A 19,811-nucleotide genomic window follows, 5' to 3' on the forward strand; every position below is an offset into this window, starting at 1 on the left:
TGGGTCAAAGCAGAGGCGGCAGCGTCATGAGAGCACGTTTACAATTTGCGTATATAAACGGAGCTGCTGCTGCTGCTCGAAGTCGAAACTAGGTTGATGCCGATTATGCGCTTGCTCTCTCGTGCTAAAAAAAATAATATCATAAAGCTGCGGTGCCACTGCTACTGATCTCTGATTGCGGAAGCTTTCATTATGCTTATGGACGCGCTTTAAGCCAAGTCTGTATATAATATCGACGGAATCGCATGGATATACATTAAGCATACATATCAACGAATCTACAAATCATCGCTGAAATTTGAAACTAAAATCGTAATTAAAATTTTTTCCGTTCAGCGAGTGTCATTTACGTTGATAATTTTTCAATATTTTCAAAAATACATTTGATAAGAAATATTTGTTCATAGGTAAATTTGTGTTGCAGAGCACGACAAATCGCGTTTTACCGTGGTATGACTACTTATTCCGTGTTTTCAATTTCCGAAAGTATTCACTTTTTTGGGACATCTAATACATTATGAAACATTCATTAAAGTCTGAAAAATTTCATTTAAATGATATAATTTTAAGTGACTTCTAACTGTTAAGGGTAAGTTTTGATGAGGAATTTGGGATTTGGAACAGATTTCGAAAAAACAAAAAGGTTTAAAAATAATTTTCGTTCAATATGTTTTATATTATATAATAATTTAATAAAAACGACGAATCTTTTAGTTATGACAAAATTTATAAAATTATAAATCACTGTAACATTTTTTTACAAAATTAAAGAAAAATTATATCAAAAGTTTTCAAACATTGCGATACATGTCTCGGTTATGAATCTCATTAAACAACATATTTGATGTAATTATGATATGTATTTATGTGAGTTATTAAATGATCCTTGTGGCTAAATAACTTGTGACAAATGTCACATAAAATGTTTTTTTCCGATTATATATTACTAGGGCTGTGCGAGTACTCGAAAAAACTCGACTCGTCGAGTTCGAGTTTTTTCCTTGAGTACTCGAAAAAAAATGGAGTATTCGAAAAAACTCGAGTACTCGAATTTTCCCGACTCGACTCGAAAAATAGGATACTCGCACAGCCCTATATATTACATCTATGTATTGTACTAACGCTTTTTGTCCAAATGATTTGTGGTTTTTTTCGATCATGTACTTCCCTTACATACATGTCGGGTGAAATTATTCTTGCTTGAAAATAATTTGTGACAAATCTCACATTCAAAGGGTTTGCTCCGATTATGTACCGCATTTATGTGAATTTTGAGGATGTACTTGTATCCAAATGATTTGTGACAAATTTCTCATTTGAATGGTTTGATCCGATTATGTACTACATTTATGTGAATTTCGAGGTGATCTTTTCTTCCAAATGACTTGTGGCAAATCTCACACTCGAAGGGTTTGCTACGTTCATGTACTGCATTCATGTGCATTTTGAGGTTTGCTTTCAGTCCAAATGATTTGTGACAAATGTCACACTTGAAGGGTTTGCTCCGATTATGTACTGCATTTGTGTGAGCATTGAGAGTACTTTTTTGCCCAAATGATTTATGACAAATGTCACATTCGAAGGGTTTGCTCCGATCATGTACCGCACTTATGTGTTTGTTGAGGGTACCTTTTTGTCCAAATGATTTGTGACAAATTTCACATTCAAACGGTTTAATGAGATCATGTACAGTAGTTATGTGTTTTTTGAGATCACACTTGTATCCAAATGATTTAGGACAAATGTCACATTCATACGATTTAATTTTTTTAAATATCTTACTCGTATGCTTTTTCAGATTTGCTTGTACCTTGCTTATTCCTCGACACATTTTGGACTGATTCGATGTTTTTTTTAATTGTTTTAGATTCTCATTTCCGGAAAGTTTCAAATATTTCAGTCGACAATTACTATCATAAATAAACCCTTTTTTAATCAAAATTATGAGACTTTTTTCATTTATGTAATTGTTCGGAACTTTGATTTTTTTTTTCACAACAGATGGAGAACTTTGATATTCAAATTTGCAGATAGTTGTTAATAGAGGTGGCAGTTCAGATTTAACATTTTTGCACTCCAAATCTATGATTATTTTTTCATCTAGCCTCTCCTTCAAGGGCATAGCCTCGTTCATGTAGTCAACCTAAAATGAAAATTGTGAACTGGTTTCTCATAGTCGATCAACAAAAAGTTATTCAAATAATTACAATTACGGGAAATTTATGAAACGGCAATGTTTTCAAATTTTCGGCTCTGCTAAAGTCCACTGAATCAAAGACATAATCGTCCCCTGCATTCGTCACAGTATCGCTCGGCTCTTCCTTTACCCTGAAGAATAATTTAGTTTACAAAGGGATTGCTTAGAATGTTTTTGTGTCGTTATAACACTATAAAATTGTTACCTTATAAAGTTACTACAGTTTTCCATCACTCTTTTATGTGTACGTATGTATTCACTATAAATTTTAACGATACACACAATGGATACATTTGAGGTTAACACTTCGAATAGTTGATGCTGTTCAATTTCTAGTATATAACTTTTTACGGAAATAATTTGTAAACGCTTACTTGTCGTAGAACTCAGTTTCACACAAAAAAGTTAACTCATCGGTCGTTGAGTTAAGCGAGATTATCCCGCAACTATGATCTCTCCTCTCCAACCTTTGACCGCGTCCAATCCCAATTAATGTGTGCAGCCCGCCACTCGACCGTCGCTTTGCTCTTTGTACAATCTGCCGATAGGTTTCGCTAAAAATATGCCAAAATATGTTCATTTACTGCTTCTAATTGAAGTTTACACGAGCAATTTTAAAAACCATAGGCAAAATTCGAAGCTGTCGCGATTGAAATTTTTGGCTTTGAATGCGCGCAATTGACGTTCGAAATCGAAGTATTGAAAAAATGTAGGGTAATGCATGAGCTAGCTTTTCTTATAAACATGCCTACTTACACTCTCCAGAACTTTTATTTACAGAATAAAGTAGGTTTGAAATCGTTCAAACACACGTGAATTTTCAAGAAATGTTCAAAACACTATAAGGGTTTGTAAATAAGACCATATTTCGAAAGTCATCGAAGTTCGATAAAAATTTTGAAAAATTCAAGTTTATTTTTTTAATGGTTATAAACATTTAGATTTTAGTAGACTATTCCATGACCCAAAGTCAAAAGAGTAGAAAAAAAACAATTACGGCAATATCAATAATGTAAAAACACGATTTTTCGACCTTGGCACTACCAAAATAGCTGTAAAAAAATCCTATAAAAATTTCCATTTTTCACTCATTATCCCTGTTTATGGACCATAGTGAACAATTACTAACGCCAACGACAACAATTTCAATTTCAATTTTAAGTTCAAATGTTACCCGTAGACATCTAGAATTGCTTACGTATGTACTATATAACTACACACACTGCCCATTTATTACACCATCAATTATACACATTTTGAATATTTATTGGCGCGAGCACTCGGCGGACAGGCTCGATTGAATTTTAAAGCTTGGGTAAGAAAGTCAATTATAATTTACGAACTCGGATGAAGTAACAACGGCTGAAGTATGTATTTGTACTGTGCATGTAATGGATTAAGACGATCGATCGCATCTATCGACAGTGTTGATCGTCTAGACCTAATCGCGAATTAGGTAATTTTTTTTAATCTCTTATGCATTAATAAATTAAACGGCCAACGCACAAATTCATTAATGCCCAACAACACGAATATATCAAATTTAATTGTAATGCTTTTTGTATAATGATTTTATACTTTGCGTGCTTTCTCTATACATAGGTAATGCAGAGCAAGGTCAAGCCCAAAGTTTGCATATAAAATTTTTCCCTCGCGTGGCGCGTTGGCATTAATTTTTCCCGCGCGATCGTTTCCGAGCTTTGCACTAGAGTTGCGTGTGCAACATAAAAACGGCGGTTACGTTTGTTTTACAGCTGCACTCCTATAGGTCTCTAAACTGTTTTCCTATTACACGAGTGTGCTTAAGCCAACGAAACGAGAGCAGCTCCGACGAGAAGTCGACCGAGCGCTCGAGAGCTACATTTGAATCTAGCTTTTTTGCGAGTGCCAGTTTTACGAGACGCATAAATGTTGTACAATAATCAATGTTTTGGGCTTTTTGTTTCTGATGCGTTAATGAGCGAATTGCCAAAACGGTATTTTCAAACATTGTTCCCATTTTTTGTCATACCTGCATCGATCGCTATCATTGAGAATAACGTGCGCTTTACGATTCGCGACGTTAAAGCTCAAACTACGAGCTTCTATATGTCCCATTGAATCAGCCTCGTGTCATTTTTTATTTTCAACCAAAATTCAGGAAATGCCAAAAAATAGTTTCAAATCGAGCTTTTAATTCCACCGACTTTCTCGCAGTTGTAATAACAGCTCGTCGTCGATCCCCGCAGTTTTCCAGAGGGATAAATTCAGTTGCCAATTAAGTTCAATTTTTCGCCAGCGGAAGAATCGATCAGCTTTTTGACGATCCGCAACGTTTTGCCATGCAAACACACGCGATTTCAATTAGCTTATCATTTCGGTCGTCGACAAACATGCATTCAGCACGACGGACACCATCTCGGAAAATTGCATCGATGCGTCGAGTATATCAATTGTATTAATGTTAAATCAAATTGGCGAATGCAACGATGGGCGTGTTGTCGCTTGCTACTGTTTATTTTTACGATTAAACGATGCAAACGCATTCACTCTGTTAACTGCAGCGGATACAGCGATTCACAAGCATGTCCACACAATGTTGGAAAAGTGTAATATTATAAACGAGGCGATTGAGGGGCGTTTATAATTTATGATTGCGCTTCTCGAATTAATAACGTGCATGCACACATTGTGCCAGTACATATATGTATATTGTATACCCATGGAAATTCGAGCTTTGCGAGGGATTTGAAGGAGTCATTAGAGTGAGACTGGGCAATGATGATCTGTAAACAAAATTATGCATTGATGTGATGATGTATGCAGTACCATCGACTCATTTTCTTGCCCACGAAGTATTTGTAATCCTTCATTATTATAAAGTACATATTAAAAATTCTGGCTTTCTCCAAAGTTTTCTAAAACAATGGGAAAATTTTCTCTTAAAAATAACTTATTGGCAAATTGTTTTATTTGTACAGTTAAATTATCGCTCGTATACAATAAGTATCTAAATTTTCCAAAAAAAGTAACTTTATCCTTGCAAAAGGAACAAAAATAAAGCAAATTTTAACTTTTCTTGCTTATAGTAAGAAAAAGCATAAACTTTGAGGTTTGCACAAACGTCGGAGAGCAAATAACATATTCAGACATTTATTGGAAATTTGATCAGGTAAACAAATATTTAAACGACATAGTCTATATGATGCCTGGTTTAAAACTTATTTTCGAGTCCATCACAGATCTTGCTCGGAGAGGAAGCAAAATTAAACTATTTTAAATGAAGATTTGACCTAACATGCTATTTTTAATTTAACTAGACATTTAAAACGCGCTCCGCGCGTGTCCATTTTTTTTTATTTGTGTTGGTAAGTTTGAGATTCACAAATAGTAAGTTCCAAACGCGCTCCGCGCGCCTCAATTTTTTCACTCGTGTTTTGAGTTGAGGTTACTTAAGTACTAACCAATCAAGATTCAAGAGGGCGTTTTCATGCTTCTCGATTTGTCCCTTTTGTCGAATGCCAACTTTTTTAGATAAGACCTTGGAAAATGTTGTAAAATGTAAAAATTCACCAAACAATCAAATAACCAAAAAGAAAAGTACATAGAGGTTTGTGAAAAATTCGTGCTGATTATTGTTTGAGGGATTTGAAAATTGAAGTTTGATTAAATCTCGATCAAACTTCGGCTAGCCGTAACAATGAAGATACAAATCTTTTTACTTTTCAAGATAAATTATACAAAAACTCCCAAGACTCATTATCTCAGACCATGAATTCACGACATTTATTATTCAAATTTTTACTTATTATTATTATAATACATTTTTCAATTTCGTGTTTTTTCAATATTCAAACTTCTATGTGATCCAAAAAAATTTTGAGATCTTGATGTATCCTAACTATAGTTGACAAAATGATGGTAAAAGTATAATCTTGTGTTGTGTAAAGTAAAATTCAAAAAAAAACCTCCGACAGTTCCAAAAGTAAATGAATATTAACGAATAATGAATATTATCGAATTCGAAAAATTGTCAATTTCAGAGCAAAAGGAGTTTTTCTCCAGCCGTGAGTACCTAGTGTTCAATTTTTTTTAATGTCTTTTTCATCTTTTTTTTTTGTATTTTTTTTGTCTTTTTTTCCTTTTTTTTAATTTTTTTTGTCTTTTTTTATTTTTTTTTTGGCCTTTTTTGTCTTTTTTTTCTTTTTTTTTTTTTTTAAGTTTTGTATACTAATTAAATCTCTCACGGCCCGAGTCACTTACTTCGATTTTTTGGCGAAGATCCAACGATGTTCTCCCGATGATCCAACGACGAACGCCACCGAGCCCCGTGGTGGGATCGAACCCCCGAACCTCCATATGTCTGGCCAGAACCACATGGAGACTCGAGCGTCTTAACCACTTACCCACGAGGCCCTTCACTCATTCATGTAAAAAACTTCTACATACGCAACGGTCCCAAGCAAACGGTAATTTTGTCTGAGATTTCTACTTTACCGACAATAAATATATTGTCTTCTTTTATTTGATTCAGTTGGCTTTCTCTTAAAAAAAAAAAAAAAAAAAAACACGAATTTTAAAAGGAATCTTGAAAAATTGTTATTCAAAATAAATACTTTTCCTTACATTCTTGACCTAAAAAAATTCTTTTTAGATCTTCACGGATGCTTTCGTCGCGCTTCGGCTGAAGAAGTTCTACGGTAAAGAGCCTAACATCAAATGAGTTGGAAGATGTGTTTGTTTGACAATAATCGCAAGAACGACGGGAAAATTGACTTGAATTACATTGACAGCACTGGTCTCAGTCACTTTCATGTGGCCATCATGTTCAATGCTTTGGACATTGTAAGGAGATTTCTCCAGTCCGGGCAAAAGCCCAACTATCTTCTGGGAATAAATTTTGAATCACCATTACACTTGTCTTTATACTTCGGATCCAAGAAAATGTTCAAATTATTATTGATTTTCGGCGCAGATCCGAATTTCGCGAATCCCAGGGGAGAGACTCCTATTCACATCATCTGCAAGAAAGATAAAGATGCTCATATCTTTGCAAAGCTGCTGTTTGACATAAGTGCCAAGAGGAAGCTTCCAGTTTCAGTCAACAGCGTGGACCGTTTGGGTAACAGACCATTAGACTATGCATTGGACTCGGGAAATAGGTACTTAGTATGGATGCTGATTAAAAACGGTGCCAATCCATGTTTGGTCAAGGAGGAGGAATCGACACGTCTGCTCATCAATGAAATCATCAATTACAAAAGTTTTGACAATATTGAGGAACAGACATCAGAGTTCGACGATGAAATCATCGATGAAATGAGAATGTACAAGATAGAGGAACAGATACGTATACTCCTCGATGAAGAAAGTTTAATAGATATAGAAGAAGAGACAACTCTGTCCATCGATGAAATTAGCAATGGAGAAAGTTTAATAGATACGGAAGAAAAGACAACTCTGTCCATCGATGAAATTAGCAATGGAGAAAGTTTAATAATAGATATGGAAGAAGAGACAGATGTGTTCATTGATGAAATTGACGATGGAGAAAGTTTAATACATACGGAAGAAGAGAAAGCTCTCTCCATCGATGAAACCGCCGATGAAGAAAGTCTCATCGACACAGAGGAAGACGTACCTCTGTCCATTGGTGAAACCGACGACGAAGAAAGTTTAATCTATACAGAGGAAGAAATAACTCTGAATGAAGAAAGTTTGATGAATGCAGAGGAACAGAAAACTCTGCCCATCGGTGAAACCGACGATGAAGAAAGTTTAATCGATACAGAGGAAGAAATAACTCTGAGTGAAGAAAGTTTGATGAATGCAGAGGAACAGACAACTCTCCCCGTCGATGAAGATGACGATGAGAAAAGTTTAATCGATACAGAGGAAGAAATAACTCTGAATGAAGAAAGTTTGCTGGATGCAGAGGTACAGACAATTCTGCCCGTCGACGAAGATGACCATGCGTCGTTGAAAGAATAATATTTTATGTTTTCTTGAAATGTCCTTTGATTGTATATTATTGGGTCAAAATAATACTTTTTTACAAAACCGTGCGCACGTATGTCACCGATCTTGACGCGCTTTTGGTATGTTATAGTACATGGTAAAAAGGTCCCAAAAAAAAATTTTTAGACCCCCTCCCCCCTCCCACCCCCCACTTCCGGTATAAACGTCCATTTTCGATCTATATTTTTTCTGGGAATATGAAGCAATTAAAAAATCTGAAAAAATTCACAAAAATACTTTTCCACAATCCAAACAACCTTGAATTTTTTCAGATTTTTTGAGTGCTTCAGGCCTTCAGAAAAAATTATTGAAAATTTCAAAAATCGAGATACGGCGATATGAGCCGATATAGTAAACGAAAATTTTTTCAGTTTTTTATCGCATTGAAAAACATTACCTCAATTTTTTTCAGATTTTTTCAGATGACCTAACGCACCTTTTGACGCAAAAAACCGCTTTTTTTGACGAAAATAATTTTTTTAGAGCGATACGGAGCCTCGAAAAATCTGAAAAAATATTTTTCTTGTTTTTCTCATCAGAATACATAATCTCAAATTTTTTCAGATTTTTTAATTGAAGGCGATAGCTTCTAGGGCCAAAAAATGCTATTTTTAACAAAAAAAGGTTCCTAGAACCTGATGGTTCCAATGAAAAAATTTGAAAATATTTTTTTTGAATTCCTTGACAAATTTTAATAAATTTTGACCGATTTTGATACGAACAACTACATTTTTTGACTTTCATGGTATTTCACACTATTTTTTCAATTTTAAGGGGTTATGAGGTTTCGAATGTCATTTTTGAATACAGACTTGTATTCTACATCAAATTTAATATGAAAAAACATAGTTTAGACATTTTTTCATGTGTAATCGTACAGTCATCCCATGTGATATTTTAGGAAATGAAAATATCGCAAGACTAACGTTTTACTTCATCGATTTCGTTGATACATTAAAAACTTTATTCTTATACCGCGAGTAAATTTCGACAACGAATTCGAGTACAAAGATCAGAGCCGCCAGTCCGCAGCCAGCGCACAGAATCCCCACGGCGTATTTGGCCTCGTCGCCCCTTTTGGCCGCCCCTCTCTCCTCGCGATAGCGAGTGTGAGCCGACCTCAGGTGCTCCACGTGGTACCGAATCAGTCCGGCGTCGTTCATTCGCCGAAATATCCGATTGAATCTCGGCAGCAGCGGAAAATCGGCCGAGAAGTGATAGCCGTCGTACTGCGACGTGATCAGCGGCTTGGACACGTGGACGCGTCGGCTCTCCTTGACGCCGCAGGTATTGAGTTACATTAATTTGTTCTGCGCTCCGATAGCATAAAGGTGGCCGAACTGCTGCTAAAACATATCACTAATCCAAATTTGGCCAACAAAAAAGGATCGACTCCTCTGCACATCATTTGCAAGAGAAACAATGATGCCGATGACTCGTTGAAGATGTTCTTAAAAACCAACGACGATAATAATCTGACGGTGCAAATCGACGCTCGAGATGAGTCGGGTGACACAGCGTTGAACTTGGCCATGGCTCGTGGCCATAGGAGGATGGCCGAGGTACTACTGAGAAACGGCCCGAATCCGAATTGAGCCAACAATATGGGATTGACTCCTCTTCATACTACGTGCAGCAGGCTCAACGACTATCACTTGGTGGAGATATTTTTCAAGAGGAACGACGACATCCAGCAGATGATACAGATCGATGCCCAGCCCAGCATAAATTGAATGGCTCGCCGTTGCACTATGCACTGGTCTACGACAACAGAATAATAATAAATACGGATCGACATCTCTGCACATTATTTGCAAGAATGGCGAATTTTATAACGACAAAAACGACAACAATGGCCAATTTCATAGCGACGATTTGACGGAGTTATTCATGAAGATCTGTGACGAAGTCCGGTAGACGGTGGAGATCGACGTTGGGGATATGTTGGGTCGAACACCTATAGGGCCGTGGCGAATATTTTGCCAAACGCTATGGATTTATTCGTGAATCTACTTGTGAAATAACTTGACGAAAACTTTAAAGTTCAGTTTCTTCTTGTCAAGGGTTTTAAATTCAAACTAGCCTCCAGAGCTATGGTCGTCGTCGAAATTCTTGAAAATGGAGGTTACGACAAACGGATGGTTTGTCGTTTACGAGCAAAACTAGGCAAGATAATAAGGACCTCACGAGCCCAGACGAAAGTATATTAAAACGTTCGAGCCTGTCCCTCTACGAACTGATTAATTTACAAAACGAAGTGGTGACGAAGTAACTCACGTACAAGGACTATTTGGACTTAGCCCACTCGAACAAATTGAGTAAGTTCCGTAAAAAGTATCAAGAGTCTTGTGATATGCATCTGCGCGAAAAACTATCGAGAAGATTTTTCCAGGCCTGGGCAAGGATATTTTTTGCCGAGCTGATACGCTACCGTCTGCCGTATTTGTGCTGCGAAATCATCATCGATCGGCTAATGAACCAAGATTTATATCACATTTGCCTGGCGGCTGCAGGCCAAAGCTCGTGATATCAATGAGAATATTCGCGATATTTTCAGTCTTGTGTAATTTAATTTTGCAGATATTTCATTTTTTCATTTAAATATTATTGTGCGACCGAGACTTTTTAAAATGTTACATGTATTTATGTTTCATGTATTTCTATATAACATTATTATATTCATAAAATAAATAAAAACATTAACAACCTGTGAACCGATAATCATCTGTCGAATTATTTGCTTACTCATGTCCCTAATGCTTTTCTCATATAATGCAACGATACATGCATCGAATGCATAAACGTACGTAGAATTAAAAACTATTATTCCAAAATTATTTACTGCGTGAAAAGTTGGACTAATTTCTCGTTTAATCGATTTCGATATCATACCGATTCGTTCGTCAAATTTGCTTCTTATCGCGTGGAGCCGCGATTTCTGCCTATCGTAAACACACATGCAGGTCACGTATCGAAAGCTCGCATATTATTCTAGATATAGTAAAAGTTTTGCACCAGAAATGGTAGGAATACAGTTTAGGCAATCGCTCGCAAATAAGTGTAAATACACGCATAATACGCTCGGGTCGTGTGTCGATTTTTGATTGCTACATATATTCCGACAATACTGTCTATCGCTGACTGCGCAAATCTCTAACGATACGTTATATCGATTCGACGTACATAGCACAGACGCGATAATGTATTATTATACATATAGAAATTGCGATAAAGTCTTTACGAACGATTATTGCTAACTGTGCGCGAGTTTGGCTTTGGAGATAAGGCCGTTTATATGAAAGGATATGCGAAGATGGCTTCGCGAGATAAGCCACAAGACGTTTTTTTTTCTTCTATATTTGTACGAATCGCGCGAGATCGAGAGCAAAAACACTTTTTTTTTATCTGCGAGTTGCTCGGAATTATTAGAAAAAAAAACTTGGGCGTGGGCTGTAAGCTTCTGTCGAGGCGAAAAAATTATTTTGCCTCGCACGTGTCGATGGTGTGCGCTTACCTATAACTATATAGCTCCATATTAAAAATAAACCTTGTGCGGCTTTAATAGATGAAAATTGGCGGTTTGCAATCGATGATAAACTTAATTCAAATTACAATAATTTATACACTATTAAAGCACATTCATTTTGCGCCTGTGAGTAAATCGGAAATCATATACACGCGCTTATTGGACTTTTTATGGAAAAGATGACATTCACATATGACAAAACGATCTGTGACAATCAAATACTCGACCAAATTTCCAATTATGTACATTACCCGTACGCATAAGCTCTCGAGCTAATATAAACTGCCGCGCGCGCGAAACCCAATGTTCTGTACATAAATGTATGTATTTTCTTCGAGCGAGTCTCTCGTTTATTTAAACGACGCGTCGCGGCGCATTAATAAATTGACGGCGTCAGCGCAGCTTTTTAGCGCTTGTGCTAAGCCGCTGCTGCTGTCTCATTATTGACTCTTTACTGACGCTAAATGCCATGTGTATATAGGATCTCGTTGGCTATTAATTCGTATACGTATGTATTCAGCCAAGTGCAACTGCTGCAGTGCGATTCAATCATTTTCTTCTGCGACTCGAGCCGAGCCAGTGAGTGGAGCGCGTCAGTCCTTGACCCTCATTTTCTCATTTTCCAACGTATGTATGTATACGATGTAAGGTGGAAAAATATTTTTAAATTTACATCGGATCTGGTCGTTACGAGGGGTGTGATACGATGTAATTTTGATATCGATTATTGAAAATTGATAATGTAAAGTGACCCTCGATGCGATGAAAATACCTCTTAAATTACGCACATTTATTTGATTACAGAGTTAGGTCAATTGAATTTTTCAGTCTCTTCTAATGTAAAGTGACTTGTATCCAAAATTCGTTCCAATTCGACAATACACACTTCGTTCCCGCGCTTAACTCCTTAATTGCCTACTCAGAATCATTAAAGAATAGACGTTTCTCAGCGAGCAGGTAGTACTGCAACTGCAATTAGCCCAATGTCACACAACCTCGTCCTGTCACACAAATTGTCCTTTTGTGTATCGTTATAAGGTTACGCGCATCTTGGCGCGAGCGCTAACGACGATTTTATAAGACGACGAGTATAATGGCCTTACAAGATGCGCGAGTGAAAATTTTCAAGTCATCGTTAAATGCGGTGCTTACTAACCAATACAAGAATGTAATTACGTTCAAACTAAACTATCGGTATAATTATCGTTCTCGATAGCGAGTTTAATTATTATAGCGGCCGCTTATAAGCTAACACACAAGATCATCCGAATGAAAAACAAACGCCGATGCTGCACACATAATACGCTCGATTGATTATTATATGGGTATGTAAAGTGCGCAGCGATGCTCGTGTATTATTATAGCCACTCGATCGCGCACGTGTCATCGTCTAATAATTTTTTAATCCTTTGATTTACATTCAAATTAAGATTTTACTTATATCAGATTTGTTTAATTATCTTTCGTTGAGTATATTTAATTAAGACCCGTGAGTTCAATTCTAAAATTAAATCGGGGCGTTATAATTACGTTATAAACGTCGGAAAATATGATACTTGAAACTTTCATGAGCTTTCGATCTTTATCGTCGCAAATGAACAATTGTACTTTTATTGCGAATTGTGAGGAATAAATTTGCGTGTTTGCAGCGCAGAGAAATGGTAATAAAAAATTGTATAATAGAGTATATAAAAAAAAAAATAAAAATGCAAGATTTTATGGTAACGTCTTGAAGAGCTCAAGAGAGACAGTCAAAGTTCTACCATGCAGCTAAGATGACCTCAAGAACATTATTATACATAAGAACGGCGCGAAAAGTCGCCGTCGTCTCTCGAGTTCTTGTCGCGAGCGCTTCGTATCACACGATACGCTCGTTTAACGTGAAAATCTCACTTTGAAATTCGCCTTTTTGTATGCGCGCGAAAAAAAAGGAGAGAAAGAGATATGCTCTCAAAGTGCCGGACGAACTCGCGACCGCGTACACTTTTGTGCCTCGGTAGATGAGCGACGATTATATCGTAGATGATAGAGAGAAAGAGAGAGACTTATTATCCACGCCTTAATATAAGTTGCCGCGAGCGCGGGAATATACCTCCTTTTATCTTTTTCTTTCCCTTTTTTTTCTCCATTTCGTCTCTTATCTTATATAGACGAGGAGCAAGTATTTCGTTCTCCTATCGAGTTCTCGACGATTTTTGATAATATTCATTCCTTTTCTTTGCGTTTCTTCATTTTTCACTACGATATATAAACTTCATACAAATCTGAGTAGATATAATTGGGGGCAGGACGATTTGACTTGCTGCCTGCGATCGCGATTATATAGTTTCCTGCCGTTATTTTTCGTCGTCTTTCGAGCCCTTATCGCTCGAGTGTCACGTCGCTCCGAAAAGTATTTCTCGCGTCTTGTGATAATTTTACTGAAATCGATCGCTTACTTTTATTTCATACTTCAATCAGAGCTCGTATAAAATTTACAAAAACAAACCAAAAAAATAGTTACATTAATTCAATCTTTTCAAACTCGTAACGACAAGTGTTGCGCTTTCTCCAGTTAAAAAAAATAACACCACGACACAGCATAATATAGTTATCGTCATCCGTATTGTGCACTCGAGCATGCATAAGCCGGTCGCCGGCTTATCGGTCGTTTTTATTTTATTTTTTTCCCCGTTTCCTGCACGATTCTATGCTCGCGCGTTACACACATATTGCGCACGCCGACGCGCTTCGTTCCTTTGCAACTGTAAAAAATTCGTGAGCGAGCATTAGCAGCTTGAATTTGTATACGCATGTGCATTTTTTTGACCCGTCACCACGCGGACGCATCGATGTGTGTAGAATCGCGCGAGTTTCCCATACATCCTGCATGGCTAACACAAAAGCTCTGGGTTTACGTGGCAAAAAGGATTTGTACATTGGTTACGATTAAGGGTATTACAATTGTCGCTGCGGGCGTACACGCATAATACATCGTTATTTTCTCTCGTTACAATATCGTTATTATCATTATTACGTGTTATATACGCACAAGCGTGTGATGCTCGAGGTCTCACTTTTGACCATAAGCAAGCCGATATTGATATAGGTATATAGTTCAAACAAAACATATTATGCTCGCGATGACTCCACGTGTAAATTGAATACCCTTGCTGTGGAGAGGTATTCGTGCCCCTTGCGATTCTCACATATGATCCATTCTCTGCAAAATCGAGCGTTAAAATTTTTTTTGTTCTGACCTGAAAAACTTCACCAGTGTTCAATGTCATTCAGGTTCCCGAACTTCATTAAAATTTTCGGGACCGTCGAATATACTTTTTCAGAGGCACGAAGTTAGAGTTTCTCCGAAATTCATGCTTCAATGTTTACTAATACCTCTTAAATATTTATAATCGTCCTTCAAGTCCGGTGGTCACGGAAATTCGAGGGTATGAAGTAATATTGTAAAAACTTCAAACCCAAAAAGTTGTAGTTCCATTTGATTTCGTGGAGAATCGATCATATACAGTATCTATTATACATACGTACAAGCAGTAGTAGCTGTGGTACCGCGACCGACACAGCAGCAGTCAAAGAGTCAAAGCTCCCGAGACAGTTACGTTACGCACACGTCTGTGTGTGTGTTCACATATACTGTACCGGCACGTGATGGGTCTATAACAATCGAGCAAATATATAAACGCGTAAGCGATGATACGTAATGTTTGTATTTATGGGGGTGCAGCCATGTTTTCATGCCGGTCAACGAGATGTATTGTTTTCTTTCTTCGCTTGCACGTATGTGTATGTCTGTATGTGTCGTTGTATATATAGAAGTACAATTGTACGTATGAGACGAGATAGTTTCGGCATCGTTCTAAAGTACGATGAACCGAGTACGATGAGCGCGTGTGTTGCCATATATCGATTTTTCGTCCTCAGCGCTGGTGTCGTTCGCTTCTTATAAACACACGAGGTGATTCGCGCGTGGGGGACCGCGAGCGCGCCTATTATACTTATATAGCGAGAGATGATTCCCTTGGCCCCTTTCGGTATTTATAATGTTATACGTATGCGCGCGTGTATATCGTAGCTGAGATTTCCCATCCTAATGCGGCTTTGTATCCACTACTTATCGAAATTTTTAATCGAGTTTGTAGTTCGTTAATAGTAAAACACAAGTCCCCATTCAAGCGAAACGCATAAGATCGATGAATCGAATTAGAAAAAATTACTCTATACGCATCGGTAATTCATGGCCGTAGCTTCGGGTTGAAGTAATCATTCGTGTACTCGTGGCAACATTTGTCAATCGCATATAATATTTTATGAGGTGGCCGACTGCTCGAACCACGAGATATAAACAATGTATGTGTGTGCGTTTTTATCTACGGAAGCTGCAAAAACTACGCCGATTACGAGTGCAGTTCTCCTCGATCGTTGCGATGATATTGCTATATCGTACGATGCGGCAAAAACACACGATGATCTTTCGACTCGCGACCGACCCCGATTTATTTAAATGTATAAACAATAATCCCGCAACCCGCTGCCGCAGCTCCAAACTTGAACGACCTCGAATCCTTTTCATAAAATATTCATTATCCGTCGCTCTAAAAGGTTTCGCGTTGAGCGCATTTACATGGATAATTAATCGCGCGCAGAGCCAATTAGAGTGCCGCGTGCAGCGCGCAGCAAAATTGTCGATCGACGCGCACACACACATGCACTCGAAAGTCAAGCAATATATATGCAGAGTATATCTGGGATGATCATCAACGTCATGATTGGCGCGTCGCTCATCGAGCCGCGCTCCGACTTAGAAATGCTATATAATCAATACTTTTGTTTGTCTTCGAGGCTCGCGAGCTCGTAGTAGGCTTGCAACATCTGCCTTCTTCCTCGTGCGTGCGTGCGTGTCTAGGCTCTTTGGCACTTTGAAGGTTTTTTTTGTCGAGCTCTCGTGTGATATACCTTCGTTACACGCGCGCGCACAACTCGACGCGATCGCTCGAGCTAATTCCACGCCTCGCGAGCCATTCCCTGTGCGCATACATATTATCAGCGCGCATGCAACGCGAGATTTTCGACGCAATTTAACTGAAAGCTTTGGCGCGAATTCGATGCAGCTGCTGCTGCTGCGGTGAGCCATGTACGCTTAACGCGCAAGCTCGATTTGAACTTGCAAAGCTAAAAATTCAGGGTAATCCGAGCTTCAAGTTCGAGCAAAAATTGTTGTACTGATGAAAGAAATAACTTTGTTTCTGTGTATACGGGTAACTGGAACACGAGTGCGTACCGCGCTACGTCATACACGCGCGTCAGCGGAAAATAGAAAAATATGAAAGAACATTCCAGCTTCAAAAGTTGTAAAAAAACTTTCGGACCACTGCGGCAGTGCCACGAGTATACCCACACGTGTGTGCATACAAGACGGACCAAGACATACATACACACACACACACACACACACACGATGTCGTGATATCGAGTGTAAGGTATAATGAAAGAAGGCTAAGGTTAACTGCGAGTCAACATTACACCGAGTAAGATAGAGAAACGAAATCCGTCCCTGGCCGTGTCGCAGAGCTATCCGCGTGCGCGTTCGTGGCCACTACCTACCGCGCTTATATTAGCTGCGGGCTATGCACTTGTACATATAAGCATATAGATCATCTCGCCGCACTGCACTGGGGCACACGCGCCGAGTTGTGTCCGACGAAATGTGTGCAGCAGCAGCAACAGTAGTACATCAGTGTCGCGCGCGCGAGAAATTCTCGCTGAGCTTGCGGCATAATGAGGCATCGTGTGGCATCCCTGCACACGTCGTCAAACTAGCGTACGTTTACGTTCACACATATAGACATGTATAAAGCTCTATGCGTGTGAGCTTTCGTATCGAGCTTTTATACCAAGTTAAAATTGTATATTTGTCAATTTTAATCCAATAAATGCTCACGTATATGATATTATGGAAATAAATTATAATTATCGAGTAATTAGGAAAACTAGAATTCTAGTGGTAGAAAACTAGTAATTTCAAGATCAGAGTATTTATAATTTACTCTTTTTTAATTCTTTTCTTAATGTATTTTTAATTGTAATAATTATTTTTTCGAAAGATTATTGAGAATCAAGTAACTTATACAGCTCCTAATAATTTGAATGTTTAACTCTGTAATCCCTAAAACGTACTTGAAACTGTTAATTCTAAATCAATAATTACTCAGCTATGATTTTAATGAGATCAAATGTATAATGTTCCTTCGAGTTTTCAGACAAACTAACATACCCATAAAATATTTCAAATAGCGAGTACATTAAAATGTTCCCTACTTGATACTTTAATAATTATTTATTTGATCATAAATATTTACAGTAATTTAATTGATATATATTTTTCAAAATAAAATCATAAACGCATAAGATCAACTAGTTAACATGAGTTTTAAAAAAAGTCTCATATACTTATACTTTGAGTCTTGAAAATGTATCGCATGGTTCATTTTTTATCGAGGATTTTGACATACTTTTAAGAATTTCATTATTCTGCACTTAAGTAGAATTTAAATGAGAGCAAAATGTAGTCTTCTCGGTCTTTGAAAATTAGTTCTACAATTTATATATGAGTCGTTCGCAGCAGCTTGCCTGCCATACTTGACAGACGACGTGCGAAATTTTTCAAAGTGCGACTTTTTGATCTTTTTGGGATGCTTTGGTAAAAATAAACTTTTTTTGCCTCGCGTAACACACTCATACGTATAGACAGCGAGTCGATAACCACAAAAGTAGACGAATTTTGATATTTTTACGCATTTTGTGCGTCGAACATCGTCGCGTATCGACGCGCGAGGCGCATACAATACACCGCGTGTCTAGACGTATAGTTTTCATCGGCCTATCGACGATCTTCTGTAAAACGCGTGCAGCTTCATATATACTTTTAGCAGTTGGCCTAGGCCAAAGAGAGGCATAAGAAGGAGTGTGTGCGCGAGCGAGAGAGACTATTAAAAGGCACTAACACTTGCGTAAACGCTAATGGGTTTTGAAGAGCTTGCAGCTGCTCCCCCGTCCTCCCCCTTTTAGCTTTGGATACGTGAAAACTTTGTAATACCAGAAAGGCGGATTTCTCGACACGAGGGAAATCACCTTTGTCGCCGTGCTCCGCACGACTCTTACAGCTCGAGCTCCTGTACTAGCGTAGTAGTAGCCCTGTAAGTACCTTCAACTTTACTTTGCGAAGACTCGACTTGTGAAGGATTCAATAAATTTTTCATTTTTTATTTGGAAGGCGGGAAAAGTCGAGTTTGAACTTTTCGTGCATACATAATACATTATGTATCTATGCTACTGCGAATTATAGTTTCGTTTCGCAGGTCTCGACGCGTCTATTCGAGTTTGGCCAACCTTGGCAAAGAAAATCAAGTTATAGTAGTGCAACTTGAATCACACACATACACACGCGTTGTTCGCATTTAAACTTTCCGAATGGGCGATTAATTAAAGCTCATTTGGCATTATGCTGCAGCAGGCGCATTCTCGGGCTTTTACGAGGCCGAAATAAAGCAATTCTCGGTCGGCTCGTCGCGTTCATCATTTGTAACGCAGCAGCACCCATAAATTGTGCAATATGAAATTCACGCGCGGTGCATAAAATTAGCAGAATCAGTGCGCGGCCGAGGCCTCGGAAACTATAATATAATGTGTACGCGGCATCAGCGAGGTGGCTCGCGGGGGGGAGGAGGGGCGATGGCCAAGAGTGAAATTTCACATGTATTAAAATGGACACGCAACTCGCGTTATTATATTCTATATAAAGTCCAATCGATGACTCGATCGTGCGCCTCAAACTTACGAGTCAATGCCACCGCGCGCGGGATTAATCAATCACCTCAAAAGGTATGCATACACAGAGCCGCGGAACGTGATTAAATCCGAATTAGAAGCACACAGACCGAAGGATAAGCTCCTTATATAAGTGTGATATATCTCGCGCAAATTGGCGCGAAAAAGAACAAATTCCGATTATCGTTCGTCGACACGCGCTAAATCGTCCGCGCGTTCGTGACATTATGCTGTCGTAAGACCACCGAGTGCTCGTATACATAATGC

At 38.1% G+C, this 19,811-nt stretch overlaps 2 protein-coding genes across 2 annotated transcripts; one reads left to right on the forward strand and one right to left on the reverse strand.

The window, feature by feature from the left end:
- Positions 1–507: 507 nt before the first annotated feature.
- LOC106659387 lies at positions 508–2,553 on the reverse strand. The gene is made up of 4 exons (XM_023462274.1): positions 2,403–2,553; positions 2,208–2,328; positions 1,783–2,143; positions 508–536 (listed from the first exon to the last, which is right to left on the reverse strand). Exons 1-4 carry the CDS (start codon positions 2,426–2,428, stop codon positions 508–510), a joined length of 537 nt encoding a protein of 178 aa, XP_023318042.1. The 5' UTR covers positions 2,429–2,553.
- Positions 2,554–6,907: 4,354 nt separating this feature from the next.
- Positions 6,908–8,167, forward strand: LOC111694362 (ankyrin-1-like). The gene has a single exon (XM_023462275.1). It carries the CDS (start codon positions 6,908–6,910, stop codon positions 8,165–8,167), a length of 1,260 nt encoding a protein of 419 aa, XP_023318043.1.
- The last annotated feature ends 11,644 nt before the right edge of the window (positions 8,168–19,811 follow it).

This window comes from Trichogramma pretiosum, unplaced genomic scaffold (genome assembly GCF_000599845.2).
Source record: "Trichogramma pretiosum strain Unisexual culture from Peru unplaced genomic scaffold, Tpre_2.0 scaffold9, whole genome shotgun sequence".
In the NCBI taxonomy this organism is placed as follows: Eukaryota; Metazoa; Arthropoda; class Insecta; order Hymenoptera; family Trichogrammatidae; genus Trichogramma; species Trichogramma pretiosum.

Bases quoted from the DNA above. Each gene is read 5' to 3' on its own strand.
- LOC106659387 (XM_023462274.1), bottom strand. From the start codon at position 2,428: ATGGAAAACTGTAGTAACTTTATAAG. The intron at 2,329-2,402 runs GTAACAATTTTA...ATTATTCTTCAG, and splicing joins AACTGTAGTAACTTTATAAG to GGTAAAGGAAGAGCCGAGCG. The intron at 537-1,782 runs GTAAGATATTTA...GAAATTTTTCAG, and splicing joins AAATCTGAAAAAGCATACGA to ACTTTAATGAATGTTTCATA.
- LOC111694362 (XM_023462275.1), top strand. From the start codon at position 6,908: ATGTGTTTGTTTGACAATAATCGCAAGAACGACGGGAAAATTGACTTG.